We start from the raw sequence: 21,806 nt of genomic DNA, 5'->3' as shown, positions 1-21,806 counted from the left end.
ATCCAGAAGTGTGATATGATCGGTATACGGTAACTGGAAAACATGTATCTTCCTGGTACGTTTTGCATTCTTGGGTAATATGTCATGAGCAGTTAAAAAATCCTGGCTGCGCCTGGAATTACGGTTACTTTTGTTTTTAGTCTCGAATTATGTGCATATCTCTCCTTCTTCTTTATATATTCAGGCTATTACTGCTGTGGTTCAGAAAGCGATGGAGTATGTTGACGTGACACCAGCCGTATTCATCGCTTATTGAGCTTAGCAAAACATTGAGCAGAGTTGCTGTTGGAAAAGTGAGAATACTGGCTACTTGTTAGGGTTTCCTGAAGTAGGACTCTTTTGCTTTCACAATCTCGTTGAGCATCCACTGTAGATATATCATATATGTGGAGAAAGAGAAAGCTAGATTGACCAAAAGATGCAAAACTCAAAGAGGAGCAGGGAAATATCGATGAGGTTGCTGACTGGATGCAGGAAGTTGCTGTAAGTTTGCACGCACTAGAATACAGGATAAACAGTTTATCCACTATAAGCATGATGTGCTCGTTTTCTGGTGCTCTTTTCCAGAGTTATACATCTACAGTCCTTGAACCTGTCACGGTGAATCGATTTAGTCCTCCTATCAAACTGTAGAATCGTTGGTGTTTGCTGATTTGACATGCTCTGGCCTCGACGGGGACAACAGGTGGGCGTGGGACCCACTGGCAGGAAGAGATGGCCTATAATTTTGCAGTTAGCCCCTCCCGCATCTCTCTAGTAATTACTAATTACCGGCCGGAGATATTTGCAGATCCCCTCATAGCATCTTGTCCATACGCCGTTGCCCCCCTCCCCGTCGATATAGGTTCATTCCTTGTCTGTTCGAGAGAAGGAAAAAAGGCAAGGTGGCGGAAAGCACGGAGAGGCGCTGTGAAACAACGTCGACGATCGGTTCGCGGAGGGGAGACATTGGCAGCCATCCCCATCCGCCAGCCATGAAGGGGAGCTGCAAATATCTCCAACTGTTAATTACTAGAGATATGTGGGAGTGTTTAACTGCAAAATTATAGCTCATATGTCTTTCTGCTAGTGCGTCCCACGTCCGCGTCACCCTGATTTCAATGCCAAGGCTGGTTAAGGACGAATATGTGTCAAATCCACAACTTGGTGCCAACGATCAGTAGGAGGACTAAACCTAGTCAACGTGGCAAGTACCAGGACTGTAGATGTATTTAACTCTCTTTTCCAACTATCTTTAATATTTTCTAACTAGCAATTTGATCCTCAGATTGAAACATTTGGCTCAATGGCGAAGACAGGGAAAATGACATTCATTTTGGAGCAGGTATATTGCCAATTGGCGATAATAGAACTTCTAGGGATCACAAAAGCCTGATTCAGTGAAAAACTTAAATCATGGCTGCAAATTCGGCTGTGCCTAGATCGTCAAGACTATGTCTGGGCACAAATTTTATCCAGGGAAATTAGCCCCATGGTCTTTGATGCAGATACATCAAAGGGAAAAAAGGTGATAATATGGTTCAGGAAGCCCCTGTAGAGATGCCTTCACTCTTAGAACTGAAGCGCATCTACTATGAACTGATGATTTGGTATGTTGGAGTCGATTTCAAGTTTTCGGTGTCATCTTCCTGGTCTGGGCGAAGTGGTCCGGCCGCTAGACATAAGGTCCGGCTGGGCCAGGCAGCTTCCTCCCAGAAAGTTCGCTGGAACGAGTGTGGCCTCCGTCCAGATCAGTCCAACCGGCCAGAGCTTCCTCCTATGTTGCACCTTGTTATATAGGTAAATTCACATAGTTACATATCTAGAAAATTTACTTCTCGTGTCATGCCCAAAGTAAAAATAAAATAAAATAATTGATTAGCACGTATTCACCCCCTCCCCTCTAGGTGCCTATGCAATTCTTTCAGTGGTGATTAACTGGTTTGCCATGTATTATAGAATTTTTCTAGTCCTAAAGGCTAAGCAACCATTTCAAAACTGAATCTATTTTTCTACGGTGATATCTGCAGCATGATTGACTGTATTTATCTTTAGGTTGTGGCTTGATTTTTTTTATCGGAAAAAATTAAGCTTGATAAGCATTCAAGGATAAAGTTAATATTCAGATAGATGGAAGCAAAGGTATGAAAGATCGACTCATATATTTGAGTCGAGGAGTGCACATAACCTCATGTGCACCGTGTTATATTATCATCAAAGATACGGTTACTTTTGCATTTATAGCCTGGCAATTGGTTGATACTTGATAGAGATCAGAACTGTCCAGCTTTCTGGAAATACTTGCATAATTAGGAACACTGCATATTAATATTCAGTGCAGTACAAACAACAGTTTAGGCTACTTGGCCAGGTAACTGGAAATACTTTCTAATCAAAAGTTCAATGCAAATGTAACTGTTGTCACGATCTGTTTACCGTTAGTAGGACTGAAGATGAGCAAAACTGCCCTTTAATTTGCAACAGTGCTTGAGTTTTGAAGATAACATTTTCTAAACCATGTCACATCTGGATATTGAAGTATGTTCTCGCCCTCAGATCGCTGCAATATAATGAGAGGAAATTGTTGAATTCCCTTTAGAGGGCAACATCAACCGATCAAATTTTGGGTAGTATTATTTCTCGGAGCCGCATCCATCACACCGAGGATCCCATTCTTGTGAGTTAGTTTTACAGCATGTGATGTTCACTTGCAGCGGTTTATGGGCATGTAAATATGATCGAAACACTTATTAATATGATCAACACACTTATTGTTTTCTTTGAAGTTAAAGACAAGACATGTGAATGCACGTTCTCAATTACTTGTAAAACAAGGACCCTACTACACAGCTTATGTTGTATGATTGGCCAAATCTACCCCACCCCCGATCAGTGGATCACACTGAAATTTGGCGTCTACCTTCCGGTACCCACATCGATAATCTGGCACGTACAGTTCCGGCTCCCACGGCATGCACGTCAAATCAATATGCAGTTTATGCACACGGAACACGCGGCGAAGATATGGTTAATTCTGCATTTATAGCCTGGCAATTGGTTGATAGAGATCAGAACTGTCCATTTTTTTGAGTTTTACATCATGTGATGTTCAGTTGCAGCGGGTTCAGTCGTTTATGGGCATGTAAATATGATCGAAACGCTTATTAATATGATCAACAATCTTATCGTTTTCTTTAAAATTACGGTTTTGCTATGTCTCAGTCAACTAAGATTTTCTTAAGTCTAAATCACTTGCAAAAAATTAGTTGAGTTGCACTTTTCTGTTAAAAAAGTGCAATTGCACTTTTCTACCAGAAATGTACAACTGAATCGAGTTGCACTTTTCTTTGAACTGTAGATGCACTTTTCTGAGGTCTTAGACATAGACACACCCTTAAAAAAAAAGCTGTGTCCACGAATTTCCAATACACTGGGATTTTCTTCACTCTCGCTATATACATAGTACTTGAGTTGATGAGCCGCGGATGTAGTTGAGTTGAGAGCAAAATGGGCTTCACCACGCTCGCACTGCTACTCTTCTCCCTCTTCCTCCTCCTGAAGCTGATCATTGTCGGTCGCTACACATGGCCGACACGCGCGCTCCGACTGCCTCCCGGCCCATGGCAACTGCCTCTCGTCGGCAGCTTGCACCACCTCCTGCTGTCGCGCTTCGGCGATCTACCCCACCGGGCCATGCGCGAGCTCTCCCGCACACACGGCCCCCTCATGCTCCTCCGACTCGGTGCCGTGCCGACGCTGGTGGTGTCCTCCGCCGAGGCCGCTCGGGAGGTGATGAAGACCCACGACGCCGCCTTCGCCGGCCGCCACCTGAGCGCCACGCTCGAGATCATCAGCTGCGGCGGGCAAGGCATACTCTTCTCCCCCTGCAACGACCGCTGGCGCGAGCTCCGCAAGGTGTGCGTGCTGGAGCTCTTCAGCCAGCGCCGCGTGCTGTCCTTCCGCCCCGGCCGGGAGGACGAGGTGGCGCGGCTCCTCCGGTCCGTGTCCGCCGAGTGCCGCGACGGCCGCGCCGTCAACCTCAGCGAGAAGATCTGCCGCATGATGAACGACGTGGTGGTGCGCGCGGCCGTCGGCGGGAGGTGCGCCCGCCGCGACGAGTTCTTGCACGAGCTCGACGAGGCAGTGCGGCTCACCGGCGGCTTCAACCTCGCCGACCTGTACCCGTCGTCGCGGCTGGTGCGCCGCTTCAGCGCGGCCGCGCGGGACATGGGGAAGTGCCAGAGGAGCATATTCCGCATCGTGCAAAGTATCATACAGGAACGCGCCGGCGCGCCTGCGCCGCCGGAGAGAGACGAGGACCTGCTCGGCGTGCTTCTGAGGCTTCAAAAGGACGGCGGGCTCCAGTTTGAACTCACCACCGAGATCATCAGCACCGCCATTTTCGTAGGACCCCGGCCGAGCCATCCTCTAGCTTAATTTGATACTCTTAGTCTTCATTTGATACCTTCCACCTCTTCTTTTATACTACAACTGCAGGACATTTTTGGTGCTGGAAGCGAGACCTCGTCGACGACGGTAGAATGGGCAATGTCGGAGCTCATGAAGAACCCACGAATCCTGCACAAGGCGCAAGCGGAGGTGCGAGAGGCCTTCAAGGGGCAGGGCAGGCTGAGCGAGGAAGACATCGTCAAGGTGAGGCTGGGCTACCTGCATCTGGTGATCAAGGAGACCCTGAGGCTGCACCCTCCGGCGGCGCTCCTGCTGCCCCGTGAGTGCGGAGTGTTGGGGCTGGCCTCGGCGACACACGCCGAACCAGCCCCTCCGGCGACAAACGCCGGTGCTCTCTCTCTCTCTCGGACTTGAGGTAGAAGGAGGGAGACAACACAGTATTTTTCCGGCCGGCGCACGAACGCCGCCGTGGGCGCACCAACGCCCTAATCCTTTTATTCAGCTGGCTCGTACCAGTAGCTTACAACAACGATCGTACAGGCTTTTTATACATAGGCATAGCACAGGGGGCACGCACACACGATCTCCACCCTGCTCGCGCATGCACGCACGTACGCTGCCCAGATCGCTTTGCCGCTCGATCCGCATGACCGCATGGTTCAGCCGCGTGCACAACGCGCACACGCGCACGACGCGGCTGCCTCCAAACGGACTGGACACGAGCACCCGCTACTCTCGCCAACAACCTATCCTAAGCGGCGGACTCGAATACGAGCACTAACTCGCACACCGCCACGACACAGCGACGGACGAACTCGTCGCGGTTTATTTGCTAACATTCTCCTCCTAAACCGTGACCTCGCCGCCCATCCCGACGTACAGGACAACGGCTCGTCGTCGGCTGTCGCAGGGAACGGCACTTCTTCTTCTCCAGTGACGCACGCCATCTTCTTCCTCGGCGACACACGCCGAGCTTCTTTGACGACCCACGCCGACTCTGCCACCGAGCTCCTCAGCGACACACGCCGAGCTCCTCCGTGACGCCACGCCCTGCACGCCCCGGCTCGCGCACACGATCACGCACTGACGTGATCGACGCGGCCGTCCTGCGCTCCGCTGGACGTGTTCTCCTCCACTGATCCGCACACCCTCGGCTCACGCACATGCCGCGCCCTGACGCAAGCAACGTGGCCGCTCGAGCTGCCTCACCCGCCGCACGAACAGCTTCTCCTCCATGCCGCCGAGCCACGCCGCGCACCGCAGCCTCTGCGCCACCACGCAGGTCCGCCGCGGCCGCCGCGCTTCCCGCACGCACGGCATCGCCATGCTCCACGGCCTCAGGCCATGAAGGCTCTGATACCACATGTTGGGGCTGGCCTCGGCGACACACGCCGAACCAGCCCCTCCGGCGACAAACGCCGGTGCTCTCTCTCTCTCTCGGACTTGAGGTAGAAGGAGGGAGACAACACAGTATTTTTCCGGCCGGCGCACGAACACCGCCGTGGGCGCACCAACGCCCTAATCCTTTTATTCAGCTGGCTCGTACCAGTAGCTTACAACAACGATCGTACAGGCTTTTTATACATAGGCATAGCACAGGGGGCACGCACACACGATCTCCACCCTGCTCGCGCATGCACGCACGTACGCTGCCCAGATCGCTTTGCCGCTCGATCCGCATGACCGCATGGTTCAGCCGCGTGCACAACGCGCACACGCGCACGACGCGGCTGCCTCCAAACGGACTGGACACGAGCACCCGCTACTCTCGCCAACAACCTATCCTAAGCGGCGGACTCGAATACGAGCACTAACTCGCACACCGCCACGACACAGCGACGGACGAACTCGTCGCGGTTTATTTGCTAACACGGAGAGACGTGCCGGGTGATGGGCTACGACGTGCCCAAGGGCACCAAGGTGTTCGTCAACGTGTGGGCGATCGGGCGGGACGACAGGTACTGGGGCGCCGACGCTGAAGCGTTCAGGCCGGAGAGGTTCGACCACAAGGAGAAGAGCACCGCCGTCGACTTCAAGGGCGCCGACTTCGAGTTCCTCCCGTTCGGAGCTGGCCGGAGGATGTGCCCCGGCATGTCGCTCGGGATGGCCAACATGGAGCTGGCGCTCGCTAGCCTCCTTTTCCACTTCGATTGGGAGCTGCCCTCTGGTGTCAGGCCCCAAGATCTGGACATGACAGAGACCTTTGGCATTACTGTGAGAAGGAACTCCAAGCTATGGCTTCACGCACAGCCGCGTGTTCCGTGTGCATAAACTGCATATTGATTTGACGTGCATGCGGTGGGAGCCGGAAACTGTACGTGTCATATGGGTACCGGCGGAGGGTAGACGCCAAATTTCAGTGTGATCCACTGGTCGGGGGTGGGGTAAATTTGGCCAATCATACAATATAAGCTGTGTAGTAGGGTCCTTCTTACTAGTAATTGAGCACGTGCCTTGTTGCACTTTTTTAACATAAAAGTGCAGCTCAAGTACTTTTTTGCAAGTGACTTAGACTTAAGAAAATCTCAGTTGACTGAGACATAGCAAAACCATTTTTTTTAACCAATTGTGGACACTGCTTGATTGATCCGTACACCACATAGAGCCTAAATTTCCTGCCAGGTCAGCACAAAAATCTTGGGTTAAAAGAGCTGTAGGTGAAAAAATGGATATCTGTTAGACCACTCAAGCTTGCTAAAACCGTAAAGAAATTTGAGGTGGTCGGTAAATATAGCCTCCCAACCCGTAAAAGAGCGGTTTCGAGCGCTAATACGAGGGCATCCTCATCGCTGAGAAGCCTTGGCGCGAACAAAATCAGAGGCACGCGCGGACATTTGCAACTCCATCCAACCCGTGTAATCTTTCTTTAAAGCATCTCATTTGTTCTTGAATTGCTTCTTCGTAAAATGCTTTCTGTTTTTTCAGTAAATTTGTCACCTAGATTCTTGTATCCCTTTCTACTTAAGCAACCCCATCCCTATTGTTTGCATTGACTTCATCCATACATATGTTGCAGAAAACTCTAGTACGGTATGCATCCCAAACAACCTTCTCCATTGCGCAAAGTACTAAAAGGCTATACGAAAAAACACTACATAATTACAAGGTGAAGTTAATTTGCAATATAGGAAGCAACTTCATTGTATGACAAATGTACCTAGCAAATCAGTGGCATGAAAAATATGCAGCAATTTTGTTTTACATGCATATGTGCACCACATATGTTAGATTCTAATCACAGTATCATGTAGATTATAATCACAATATCATATAGTTTCTAATCAAAAGTAGCATCAACCAAATCATATACCATCACAGCCCGTGTACGTAATAACAACAAGAAGTTGCAATATTGGGCATCAATCAAGCTAGGGGAAGAAACATGGGAAGGGAGGCTCACCAGCGGGAGGACGGAAATTGTTGCACACGGATGCAATCATATTATTTCCATGTCAACCACATGCAATCATATTTTTTCTTAAAAAATTGCACAAGTATGAAGATAATATCGTACATGCAAATGTTTATTTAATTCTTTTAAAACATTAATGTTGCAATATTTTTGGCCCACCTAGAGGGCGGAAAATGTTGCACACGGATGAACGAGGCGAAATTGTTTTCGGTAGCGTATCCAGTGCAAGGACGAAGGATGTAACAAACGATTTTTTTACTAACCGTTGGCAACTGCCAAATTTCGACCAAGAATAAGGGCAATTTTGAGCTGAATGAAAAAGGAGAAACCTTACTTTTTTTATTAGTAGGTAAAAACTATACTCAATAAGTTGCATGTGCCCGAGATAGGAGTTTTGTATAAATATAATGTTTATCCTTCAGTATTTTTTTCTCTCTTTAGAAGTGGAATAGAATAACCCGGTTAAAGTGTTTGGATTTTTCTTATGCAATTTGTCGTTCCCTTCTATAACCCGTCGTTGTTATACATCAGCAATGTGTTTACTTTTCAGCCGTTGTTTGCCCACCGAACAACAAATACACAACTGTTAGAAGGGAGACAACGGATCGCCCTGCAGAAGGCCCCAACCATGCTTAATCGGGTCACAAGTCACACCATTAAGTGATGGGATTCGTAGCATAGAAAACAAAAAATTTCCTACCGCAAGAACGAAAACCAAGCCAAGATGCAATCTAGAAGATGGTAGCAACGAGAAGATCATGAGACTAACCCTCGAAGATTTCCAAAGCCTACGATATTAGATCTCGTTGTTGCAGTAGTCGATCACTTGCCGCTTTCGAAAGCGCGTAGAAGATCTTGACGGTGCCACAGTCGGGCAGCACCTCCGTACTCGGTCACACGTTCGGTGTTGATGACGACGTTCTTCTCCCCGTTCCAGCGGGCAGCAGAAGTAGTAGATCCTCCTCGGAATCCCGGCAGCACGACGGCGTGGTGGCGGTGGTGGTGGAGAACTCCGGCAGGGCTTCGCCTATGCGCTGCGGGAGTAGTATGTGGAGGAGGGGCGCTAGGGTTTGGGAGAGAGAGGGGGTAGGGCGCTGATACGTCTCCGACGTATCGATAATTTCTTATGTTCCATGCCACATTATTGATGATATCTACATGTTTTATACACATTATATGTCGTATTTATGCATTTTCCGGCACTAACCTATTAACGAGATGCCGAAGAGCCGATTCTGTTTTCTGCTGTTTTTGGTTTCAGAAATCCTAGTAAGGAAATATTCTCGGAATTGGACGAAATCAACGCCCGTGGTCCTATTTTTGCACGAAGCTTCCGGAAGACCGAGGGGGAAAGGAAGTGGGGCCACGAGGCGCCGACACGGCAGGGCGGCGCGGCCCGGCCCTTGGCCGCGCGGCCCCGGCGTGTGGGGCCCTCGTGTGGCCCCCGCGTTGCCCTTCCGCCTATTTAAAGCCTTCGTCGCGAAACCCCCAGCACCGAGAGCCACGATACGGAAAACCTTACCGAGACGCCGCCGCCGCCAATCCCATCTCGGGGGATTCGGAGATCACCTCCGGCACCCTGCCGGAGAGGGGAATCATCTCCCGGAGGACTCTTCACCGCCATGGTCGCCTCCGGAGTGACGAGTGAGTAGTTCACCCCTGGACTATGGGTCCATAGCAGTAGCTAGATGGTTGTCTTCTCCTCATGTGCTTCATTGTCGGATCTTGTGAGCTGCCTAACATGATCAAGATCATCTATCTGTAATTCTATATGTTGTGTTTGTCGGGATCCGATGGATAGAGAATACTATGTTATGTTGATTATGAATCTATAACCTATGTGTTGTTTATGATCTTGCATGCTCTCCGTTATTAGTAGAGGCTCGGCCAAGTTTTTGCTCTTAACTCCAAGAGGGAGTATTTATGCTCGATAGTGGGTTCATGCCTCCATTAAATCTGGGACGAGTGACGAAAAGTTCTAAGGTTGTGGATGTGCTGTTGCCACTAGGAATAAAACATTGATGCTATGTCCGAGGATGTAGTTATTGATTACATTACGCACCATACTTAATGCAATTGTCCGTTGTTTTGCAACTTAATACCGGAAGGGGTTCGGATGATAACCTGAAGGTGGACTTTTTAGGCATAGATGCATGCTGGATAGCGGTCTATGTACTTTGTCGTAATGCCCAATTAAATCTCACAATATTCATCATATCATGTATGTGCATTGTTATGCTCTCTTTATTTGTCAATTGTCCGACTGTAATTTGTTCACCCAACATGCTATTTATCTTATGGGAGAGACACCTCTAGTGAATTGTGGACCCCGGTCCATTCTTTTACATCGAATACAATCTACTGCAATACTTGTTCTACTGTTTTCTGGCAAACAATCATCATCCACACTATACATCTAATCCTTTGTTACAGCAAGCCAGGTGAGATTGACAACCTCACTCGTTTCGTTGGGGCAAAGTACTTTGGTTGTGTTGTGCAGGTTCCACGTTGGCGCCGGAATCCCTGGTGTTGCGCCGCACTACATCCCGCCGCCATCAACCTTCGACGTGCTTCTTGACTCCTACTGGTTCGATAAACCTTGGTTTCTTACTGAGGGAAACTTGTTGCTGTACGCATCACAGCTTCCACTTGGGGTTCCCAACGGGCGTGTGCTTTACGCGTCATCAAGCTAAATTTCTGGCGCCGTTGCCGGGGACCTGAAGAAAATTTAATCCACAAAGATTTCTAACTCCCACGTCAACTACACGCCAGCTAAATTTCTGGCGCCGTTGCCGGGGAGATCAAGACACGCTGCAAGGGGAGTCTCCACAATCCAATCTCTTTACTTTGTTTTTGTCTTGCTTTATTTTATTTACTTACTTGTTTGCTGCATTATATCAAAACACACAAAAAATAGTTGCTAGCTTTACTTTATTTACTGTCTTGCACTCTATATCAAAAACACAAAAAATTAGTTACTTGCATTTATTTTATCTAGTTTGCTTTATTTACTGCTGCTAAAATGAGTAATCCTGAAGTTGAAGTTCGTTCGTTTAAGCAACAAGGGGGAGAATGTTTAAAAGATGCTTGGTATAGAATTAGTGATGCCCATAATAGGTGCACTAAGAAACACTCCACCACTATCGTACTCAGGAATTTTTATGTTGGTATCTCTAGCTGGAATAGATATGTTCTTGATTGTCTCGCGGGAGGTAACTTCCTAGGCGCTCCTGCTTTAGAAGCTAGTTGCATTATTGAGAGTCTATTTGGAATACCACCTGTTAATGAAGTTAAAATTGAAACCTCTCTTGAAGATGTCATGAAAAAATTGAAAACCATAGAGAAAAAATTTCCAAGTGTTGAAACTAAATTGGAAATGTTACTTGATAGCACTGATAAACTTGATAAATCTCTAGGAGGAATGAATGAGAGAATCACCATCTTAGAATCTTGTGCTAACCATGATAATCAAACCCAAAGGATTAGTGAACTTGAAAAAGCTATGGGAACCTTGGGTTCAACTTTTTCTTCTCTTAAATATAAGGAGAAAGCTTATGTGGGTAAGGGGCAAAAGTTTATGTATGTCTCTAAAGTGCCTAAACCAAAAAAATATTATTATAGGCCTAAAATTGACAAAGCCCTTAGTACCACTACATATGGGGGAACTTATGATGTCGATGCTCCACCTCTTGATAATACTTGACATACACTTTCTGCGCCTAGCTGAAAGGCGTTAAAAAAAAGCGCTTATGGGAGACAACCCATGTTTTTACTACAGTATTTTTATTTTATATTTGAGTCTTGAAGTTGTTTACTACTGTAGCAACCTCTCCTTATCTTAGTTTTGTGCATTGTTGTGCCAAGTAAAGTCTTTGATAGTAAGGTTCATACTAGATTTGGATTGCTGCGTAGTAACAGATTTCTTTGCTGTCACGTATTTCGACCTGCCTCTCTGTAGGTAGCTCAGAAAAATATGCCAATTTACGTGCGTGATCCTCAGATATGTACGCAACTTTCATTCAATTTGGGCATTTTCATTTGAGCAAGTCTGGTGCCTCAATAAAATCCATCTTTACGGACTGTTCTGTTTTGACAGATTCTGCCTTTTATTTCGCATTGCCTCTTTTGCTATGATGGATGAATTTATTTGTTCCATTAATGTGCAGTAGCTTTATGCAATGTCCAGAAGTGTTAAGAATTATTGTGTCACCTCTGAACATGTTAACTTTTATTGTACACTAACCCTCTAATGAGTTGTTTCGAGTTTGGTGTGGAGGAAGTTTTCAAGGATCAAGAGAGGAAAATGATGCAATATGATCAAGGAGAGTGAAAGCTCTAAGCTTGGGGATGCCCCGGTGGTTCACCCCTGCATATTCTAAGAAGACTCAAGCGTGTAAGCTTGGGGATGCCCAAGGCATCCCCTTCTTCATCGACAACATTATCAGGTTCCTCCCCTCAAACTATATTTTTATTCCATCACATCTTATGTACTTTGCTTGGAGCGTCGGTTTGTTTTTGTTTGAATAAAATGGATCCTAGCATTCATTGTGTGGGAGAGAGACACGCTCCGCTGTTGCATATGGACAAATATGTCCTTAGGCTTTACTCATAGTATTCACGGCGAAGGTTGAATCTTCTTCGTTAAATTGTTATATGGTTGGAATCGGGAAATGCTACATGTAGTAATTCTAAAATGTCTTGAATAATTTGATACTTGGCAATTGTTGTGCTCATGTTTAAGCTCTTGCATCATATACTTTGCACCCATTAATGAAGAAACACCTAGAGCTTGCTAAATTTGGTTTGCATATTTGGTCTCCCTAAAGTCTAGATAATTTCTAGTATTGAGTTTTGAACAACAAGGAAGACGGTGTAGAGTCTTATAATGTTTACAATATGTCTTTTATGTGAGTTTTGCTGCACCGGTTCATCCTTGTGTTTGTTTCAAATAACCTTGCTAGCCTAAACCTTGTATCGAGAGGGAATACTTCTCATGCATCCAAAATCCTTGAGCCAACCACTATGCCATTTGTGTCCACCATACCTACCTACTACATGGTATTTCTCCGCCATTCCAAAGTAAATTGCTTGAGTGCTACCTTTAAAATTTCCATTCTTTACCTTTGCAATATATAGCTCATGGGACAAATAGCTTAAAAACTATTGTGGTATTGAATATGTACTTATGCACTTTATCTCTTATTAAGTTGCTTGTTGTGCGATAACCATGCTTCGGGGACGCCATCAACTACTCTTTGTTGAATATCATGCGAGTTGCTATGCATGTCCGTCTTGTCTGAAGTAAGGGAGATCTACCACTTTATTGGTTAGAGCATGCATATTGTTAGAGAAGAACATTGGGCCGCTAACTAAAGCCATGAATCATGGTGGAAGTTTCAGTTTTGGACATATATCATCAATCTCATATGAGAACATTAACTGTTGCTACATGCTTATGCATTAAAGAGGAGTCCATTATCCGTTGTCCATGTTGTCCCGGTATGGATGTCTAAGTTGAGAATAATCAAAAGCGAGAAATCCAAAATGCGAGCTTTCTCCTTAGACCTTTGTACAGGCGGCATGGAGGTACCCCTTTGTGACACTTGGTTAAAACATGTGTATTGTGATTATTCCGGTAGTCCAAGCTAATTAGGACAAGGTGCGGGCACTATTAGTATACTATGCATGAGGCTTGCAACTTGTAAGATATAATTTACATGATACATATGCTTTATTACTACCATTGACAAAATTGTTTCTTGTTTTCAAAATAAAAGCTCTAGCACAAATATAGCAATCGATGCTTTCCTCTACGAAGGACCTTTCTTTTACTTTTATGTTGAGTCAGTTCACCTATCTCTCTCCACCTCAAGACGAAAACACTTGTGTGAACTGTGCATTGATTCCTACATACTTGCATATTGCACTTGTTATATTACTCTATGTTGACAATTATCCATGAGATATACATGTTATAAGTTGAAAGCAACCGCTGAAACATAATCTTCCTTTGTGTTGCTTCAATACCTTTACTTTGATTTATTGCTTTATGAGTTAACTCTTATGCAAGACTTATTGATGCCTGTCTTTAAGTACTATTCATGAAAAGTCTTTGCTTTATGATTCATTTGTTTACTCATGTCATTACCATTGTTTTGATCGCTGCATTCATTACATATGTTTACAATAGTATGATCAAGGTTATGATGGCATGTCACTCCAGAAATTATCTTTGTTATCGTTTACCTGCTCGGGACGAGCGAGAACTAAGCTTGGGGATGCTGATACGTCTCCGACGTATCGATAATTTCTTATGTTCCATGCCACATTATTGATGATATCTACATGTTTTATACACATTATATGTCGTATTTATGCATTTTCCGGCACTAACCTATTAACGAGATGCCGAAGAGCCGCTTGCTTTGTTTTCGCTGTTTTTGGTTTAGAAATCCTAGTAAGGAAATATTCTCGGAATTGGACGAAATCAACGCCCAGGGTCCTATTTTTGCACGAAGCTTCCAGAAGACCGAGGGGGAAAGGAAGTGGGGCCACGAGGCGCCGACACAGCAGGGCGGCGCGGCCTGGCCTTGGCCGCGCGGCCCTGGCGTGTGGGGCCCTCGTGTGGCCCCCCGCGTTGCCCTTCCGCCTACTTAAAGCCTTCGTCGCGAAACCCCTAGTACCGAGAGCCACGATACGGAAAACCTTACTGAGACGCCGCCGCCGCCAATCCCATCTCGGGGGATTCTGGAGATCACCTCCGGCACCCTGCCGGAGAGGGGAATCATCTCCCGGAGGACTCTTCACCGCCATGGTCGCCTCCGGAGTGATGAGTGAGTAGTTTACCCCTCGACTATGGGTCCATAGCAGTAGCTAGATGGTTGTCTTCTCCTCATGTGCTTCATTGTCGGATCTTGTGAGCTTCCTAACATGATCAAGATCATCTATCTGTAATTATATATGTTGTGTTTGTCGGGATCCGATGGATAGAGAATACTATGTTATGTTGATTATCAATCTATTACCTATGTGTTGTTTATGATCTTGCATGCTCTCCGTTATTAGTAGAGGCTCTGGCCAAGTTTTTGCTCTTAACTCCAAGAGGGAGTATTTATGCTCGATAGTGGGTTCATGCCTCCATTAAATCTGGGACAGTGACCGAAAGTTCTAAGGTTGTGGATGTGTTGTTGCCACTAGGAATAAAACATTGATGCTATGTCCGAGGATGTAGTTATTGATTACATTACGCACCATACTTAATGCAATTGTCTGTTGTTTTGCAACTTAATACTGGAAAGGGTTCGGATGATAACCTGAAGGTGGACTTTTTAGGCATAGATGCATGCTGGATAGCGGTCTATGTACTTTGTCGTAATGCCCAATTAAATCTCACAATATTCATCATATCATGTATGTGCATTGTCATGCTCTCTTTATTTGTCAATTGCCCGACTGTAATTTGTTCACCCAACATGTTATTTATCTTATGGGAGAGACACCTCTAGTGAACTGTGGACCCCGGTCCATTCTTTTACATCGAATACAATCTACTGCAATACTTGTTCTATTGTTTTCTGCAAACAATCATCATCCACACTATACATCTAATCCTTTGTTACAGCAAGCCGGTGAGATTGACAACCTCACTCGTTTCGTTGGGGCAAAGTACTTTGGGTGTGTTGTGCAGGTTCCACGTTGGCGCCGGAATCCCTGGTGTTGCGCCGCACTACATCCCGCCGCCATCAACCTTCGACGTGCTTCTTGACTCCTACTGGTTCGATAAACCTTGGTTTCTTACTGGGGGAAACTTGCTGCTGTACGCATCACACCTTCCACTTGGGGTTCCCAACGGGCGTGTGCTTTACGCGTCATCAGGCGCCGGCCATAGGGGGCCCTAGGTGGTGCGGCCAAGAGTGGTCAGGCCCTCCCTCTCCTCCTCGTTATATAGGTGGAAATCCCCAAGTGTCGGTATCCAAGTCTTCGAATAAGACCCGAAACCAAAACCTTCCATAGGGACAAAACCTACCCAAGGGGGGAATCCCACTCAAGGTGGGACTCCTACCCCTTCCTTGGGGGGGGGGGGAGGGGGTTGGCCGGCCACCCTTGGGGAGTCCACGTGGGATGATACGTCTCCGACGTATCGATAATTTCTTATGTTCCATGCCACATTATTGATGATATCTATATGTTTTATGCATACTTTATGTCATATTTATGCGTTTTCCGGAACTAACCTATTGACGAGATGCCGAAGGGCCAGTTGTTGTTTTCTGCTGTTTTTGGTTCCAGAAATCCTAGTAAGGAAATATTCTCGGAATCGGACGAAATCAACGCCCAGCATCCTATTTTTCCACGAAGCTTCTAGAACACCCGAGAGCCGCCAGAGGAGGGCCCTATGGGCCCCAGACAACAGGGTGGCGCGGCCCAGGCCTTGGCCGCGCCCCCCTAGTGTGTCACCGCCTCGTCGCCCCTCCGACTCCGCCTCTTCGCCTATATAAAGGTCCCTGACCTAAAACTTCGATACGGAAAAGCCACGGTACGAGAAACCTTCCAGAGCCGCCGCCATCGCGAAGCCAAGATCTGGGGGACAGGAGTCTCTGTTCCGGCACGCCAGCAAGCACTTTTCTGGTGCCGTTGCTACTGCTTATATTTATTCATACCACCTGTATTTCACTATCTCTTCGCCGAACTAGTGCACCTATTAGGTGTGTTGGGGACCCAAGAGACTTCTTGCTTTGTGGTTGCAGTGGTTGCTTGAGAGGGATATCTTTGACCTCTTCCTCCCCGAGATCGATAAACCTTGGGTGATCCACTTAAGGGAAACTTGCTGCTGTTCTACAAACCTCTGCTCTTGGAGGCCCAACACTGTCTACAAGAATAGAAGCTCCCGTAGACATCAAGCTATTTTCTGGCGCCGTTGCCGGGGAGGAAAGGTAAAAGGCACACATACTCCGGTCCCAGGTAAAGTACTTTTCTGGCGCCATTGTGTGTGTGCTCGAAGCTATTTCCTTTAGATCCTGCAATTGCATCTTTTTGTTTCTTGTTTACACTAGTTAGGCATAATGGAAAACAACAATGAGCTTCTTATTCTATTTCCTGAGTTAAGACATGGATTGTTTGATGCGAAAATTAAAAAACCTATGGAATCTTATTTGCATGCTGGTAGTAATATTAGTATGAACGCTTTGAACACCATTTTTGATAATGATATAGAAAGTTCTAAGCTTGGGGAAGCTGGTTTTCATAATCTTTTTAGTCCCCCAAGCATTGAGGAGAATTTTTTTTTTGATGATACTTTGCCTCCTATTTCTGATGATTATAATGATAGTGGTCTTTTGGTGCCGCCTACTATGGAGAGTAAATTTTATTGAGATTATACTATGCCTCCTACACTTGATGAGAATAATAATGATAGCTACTTTGTTGAATTTGCTCCCACTACAACTAGTAAAATTGATTATGCTTATGTGGAGAGTAATAATTTTATGCATGAGACTCAAGTTAAGAATGTTTCATTTGATAGTTATATTGTTGAGTTTGCTCATGATGCTACTGGATATTATTATGAGAGATGAAAATATGGTTGTAGAAATTTTTATGTTACTAAAACACCTCTCTATATGCTGAAATTTTTGAAGTTACACTTGTTTTATCTTCCTATGCTTGTTGCATTATGCCTACATAACTTGTTTATTTACAAGATTCCTTTTCATAGGAAGTGGGTTAGGCTTAAATTTGTTTTGAATTTGCTTCTTGATGCTCTCTTTTGCTTCAACTACTATTTCTTACGAGTGCATCATTAAAACTGCTGAGCCCATCTTAATGGCTATAAAGAAAGCACTTCTTGGGAGATAACCCATGTGTTTATTTTGCTACAGTAACTTTGTTTTATATTTGAGTCTTGGAAGTTGTTACTACTGTAGCAAGCTCTCCTTATCTTAGTTTTGTTGCATTGTTGTGCCAAGTAAAGTCTTTGACAGTAAGGTTCATACTAGATTTGGATTACTGCGCAGTTACAGATTTCTTTGTTGTCACGAATCTGGGCCTAATTCTCTGTAGGTAACTCAGAAAAATATGCCAATTTACGTGAGTGATCCTCAGATATGTAAGCAACTTTCATTCAATTTGAGCATTTTCATTTGAGCAAGTCTGGTGCCATTTTAAAATTCGTCTTTACGAACTGTTCTGTTTTGACAGATTCTCCCTTTTATTTCGCATTGCCTCTTTTGCTATGTTGGATGAATTTCTTTGATCCATTAATGTCCAGTAGCTTTATGCAATGTCCAGAAGTGTTAAGAATGATTGTGTAACCTCTGAACATGTTAATTTTTATTGTACACTAACCCTCTAATGAGTTGTTTCGAGTTTGGTGTGGAGGAAGTTTTCAAGGATCAAGAGAGGGAAATGATGCAATATGATCAAGGAGAGTGAAAGCTCTAAGCTTGGGGATGCCCCCGTGGTTCACCCCTGCATATTTTAAGAAGACTCAAACGTCTAAGCTTGGGGATGCCCAAGGCATCCCCTTCTTCATCGACAACATTATCAGGTTCCTCCCCTGAAACTATATTTTTATTCAGTCACATCTTATGTGCTTTGCTTGGAGCGTCGGTTTGTTTTTGTTTTTGTTTTGTTTGAATAAATTGGATCCTAGCATTCATTGTGTGGGAGAGAGACACGCTCCGTTGTTGCATATGGACAAATATGTCCTTAGGCTTTACTCATAGTATTCATGGCGAAGGTTGAATCTTCTTCGTTAAATTGTTATATGGCTGGAATTGGAAAATGCTACATGTAGTAATTCTAAAATGTCTTGAATAATTTGATACTTGGCAATTGTTGTGCTCATGTTTAAGCTCTTGCATCATATACTTTGCACCCATTAATGAAGAAACACCTAGAGCTTGCTAAATTTGGTTTGCATATTTGGTCTCTCTAAAGTCTAGATAATTTCTAGTATTGAGTTTTGAACAACAAGGAAGACGGTGTAGAGTCTTATAATGTTTACAATATGTCTTTTATGTGAGTTTTGCTGCACCGGTTCATCCTTGTGTTTGTTTCAAATAACCTTGCTAGCCTAAACCTTGTATCGAGAGGGAATACTTCTCATGCATCCAAAATCCTTGAGCCAACCACTATGCCATTTGTGTCCACCATACCTACCTACTACATGGTATTTCTCCGCCATTCCAAAGTAAATTGCTTGATTGCTACCTTTAAATAATTCAAAATTTATCACCTCTTATTTGTGTCAATGTTTTATAGCTCATGAGGAAGTATGTGGTGTTTTATCTTTCGATCTTGTCATTTACTTTTGACGAGACTTTCACAATGGACTAGTGGCACATCCGCTTATCCAATAATTTTGCAAAAAGAGCTGGCAATGGGGTTCCCAGCCCCAATTAATTAACTTTCATTAATAATTCTCTTCACATGTTTTGCTCTGATTCATCAGTAAGCAACTTAATTTTGCAAATAGACACTCCTCCATGGTATGTGAATGTTGGAAGGCACCCGAGGATTCGGTTAGCCATGGCTTGTGTAAGCAAAAGGTTGGGAGGAGTGTCATTCATAAATAAAGAAAAACTAAACTAAAGTACATGTGTAAACAAAAGAGAAAGAGGGACGATCTACCTTGCTGGTAGAGATAACGTCCTTCATGGGAGCCGATCTTGAAAGTCTGGTTGATGAGGTAGTTAGAGTGCCCACTACCATTCGTTGACAACAACAAACACCTCTCAAAATTTTACTTTTATGCTCTCTTTATGTTTTCAAAACCAAAGCTCTAGCACAAATATAGCAATCGATGCTTTCCTCTTTGAAGGACCATTCTTCTACTTTTATGTTGAGTCAGTTCACCTATTTCTCTCCATCTCAAGAAGCAAACACTTGTGTGAACTGTGCATTGATTCTTACATACTTGCATATTGCATTTGTTATATTACTCTATGTTGACAATATCCATGAGATATACATGTTACAAGTTGAAAGCAACCGCTGAAACTTAATCTTCCTTTGTGTTGCTTCAATACCTTTACTTTGATTTATTGCTTTATGAGTTAACTCTTATGCAAGACTTATTGATGCTTGTCTTGAAAGTACTATTCATGAAAAGTCTTTGCTTTATGATTCAGTTGTTTACTCATGTCATTACCATTGTTTTGATCGCTACATTCATTACATGTGTTTACAATAGTATGATCAAGGTTATGATGGCATGTCACTTCAGAAATTATCTTTGTTATCGTTTACCTGCTCGGGACGAGGACAAACTAAGCTTGGGGATGCTGATACGTCTCCGACGTATCGATAATTTCTTATGTTCCATGCCACATTATTGATGATATCTACATGTTTTATGCATACTTTATGTCATATTTATGCGTTTTCCGGAACTAACCTATTGACGAGATGCCGAAGGGCCGATTCTGTCGTTTTCTGCTGTTTTTGTTTCCAGAAATCCTAGTAAGGAAATATTCTCGGAATCGGACGAAATCAACGCCCAGCATCCTATTTTTCCACGAAGCTTCCAGAACACCCGAGAGCCGCCAGAGGAGGGCCCTGTGGGCCCCAGACAACAGGGTGGCGCGGCCCAGGCCTTGGCCGCGCCCCCCTAGTGTGTCACCGCCTCGTCGCCCCTCCGACTCCGCCTCTTCGCCTATATAAAGGTCCCTGACATAAAACTTCGATACGGAAAAGCCACGGTACGAGAAACCTTCCAGAGCCGCCGCCATCGCGAAGCCAAGATCTGGGGGACATGAGTCTCTGTTCCGGCACGCCAGCAAGCACTTTTCTGGTGCCGTTGCTACTGCTTATATTTATTCATACCACCTGTATTTCACTATCTCTTCGCCGAACTAGTGCACCTATTAGGTGTGTTGGGGACACAAGAGACTTCTTGCTTTGTGGTTGCGGGGTTGCTTGAGAGGGATATCTTTGACCTCTTCCTCCCTGAGATCGATAAACCTTGGGTGATCCACTTAAGGGAAACTTGCTGCTGTTCTACAAACCTCTGCTCTTGGAGGCCCAACACTGTCTACAAGAATAGAAGCTCCCGTAGACATCATGGGACTCCTCCCCTTTAGGGTTGGCTGGCCATGCAAGGTGGAGTCCCTCCGCGAATCCACTTTCCATGGTGATTTCTTCCGGACTTTTCTAGAACCTTCTAGAACCTGCCATACATGCACTGGATCATTTCCAAACTTGGAATATGACTTCCTATATATGAATCTTATTCTCCGGACCATTCCGGACCTCCTCGTGATATCCTGGATCCCATCCGAGACTCCGAACAAAACTTCGAACTCCATTCCATATTCCATATCTACTTAAACGACATCAAACCTTAAGTGTGTCACCCTACGGTTCGCGAACTATGCAGACATGGTTGAGACTTCTCTCCGACCAATAACCAATAGCGGGATCTGGAGATCCATAATGGCTCCCACATATTCAACGATGACTTAGTGATCGATTGAACCATTTACATACGATACCGATTCCCTTTGTCACGCGATATTTTATTTGTCTGAGGTTTGATCATCGGTATCTCTATACCTTGTTCAACCTCGTCTCCGACAAGTACTCTTTACTCGTACCGTGGTATGTGGTCTCTCATGAACCATTCATATGCTTGCAAGCTAATTAGATGACATTCCGCCGAGAGGGCCCAGAGTATATCTATCCGTCATCGGGATGGACAAATCCCACTGTTGATCCATATGCCTCAACTCATACTTCCCGGATACTTAATCCCACCTTTATAACCACCCATTTACGCAGTGGCGTTTGATGTAATCAAAGTACCTTTCCGGTATAAGTGATTTACATGATCTCATGGTCGAAGGACTAGGTAACTATGTATCGAAAGCTTATAGCAAATAACTTAATGACGTGATCTTATGCTACGCTTAATTGGGTGTGTCCATTACATCATTCACATAATGACATAACCTTGTTATTAATAACATCCAATGTTCATGATCATGAAACTATGATCATCTATTAA

The 21,806-nt window shown here is 45.0% G+C and overlaps 1 protein-coding gene across 1 annotated transcript; it reads left to right on the top strand.

Moving 5' to 3' along the window:
* The first annotated feature begins 3,486 nt into the window (after positions 1 to 3,486).
* On the top strand, positions 3,487 to 6,684 carry LOC124650461 (zealexin A1 synthase-like). The gene is made up of 3 exons (XM_047189979.1): positions 3,487 to 4,383; positions 4,477 to 4,719; positions 6,268 to 6,684. The coding sequence occupies exons 1-3, from the start codon at positions 3,487 to 3,489 to the stop codon at positions 6,658 to 6,660; spliced, it is 1,533 nt and encodes a 510-aa protein (XP_047045935.1). The 3' UTR covers positions 6,661 to 6,684.
* Positions 6,685 to 21,806: the final 15,122 nt, after the last annotated feature.

The sequence above is a fragment of the Lolium rigidum genome, chromosome 4 (genome assembly GCF_022539505.1).
Source record: "Lolium rigidum isolate FL_2022 chromosome 4, APGP_CSIRO_Lrig_0.1, whole genome shotgun sequence".
NCBI lineage: Eukaryota > Viridiplantae > Streptophyta > Magnoliopsida > Poales > Poaceae > Lolium > Lolium rigidum.
This window is presented reverse-complemented; position numbering and strand designations above follow the sequence as displayed.

Coding starts and splice junctions, on each gene's coding strand:
- LOC124650461 (XM_047189979.1), top strand. CDS start 3,487: ATGGGCTTCACCACGCTCGCACTGCTACTCTTCTCCCTCTTCCTCCTC. Junction 4,384..4,476: donor TCATCAGCACCGCCATTTTC/GTAGGACCCCGG, acceptor CTACAACTGCAG/GACATTTTTGGTGCTGGAAG. Junction 4,720..6,267: donor TGCTGCCCCGTGAGTGCGGA/GTGTTGGGGCTG, acceptor TAACACGGAGAG/ACGTGCCGGGTGATGGGCTA.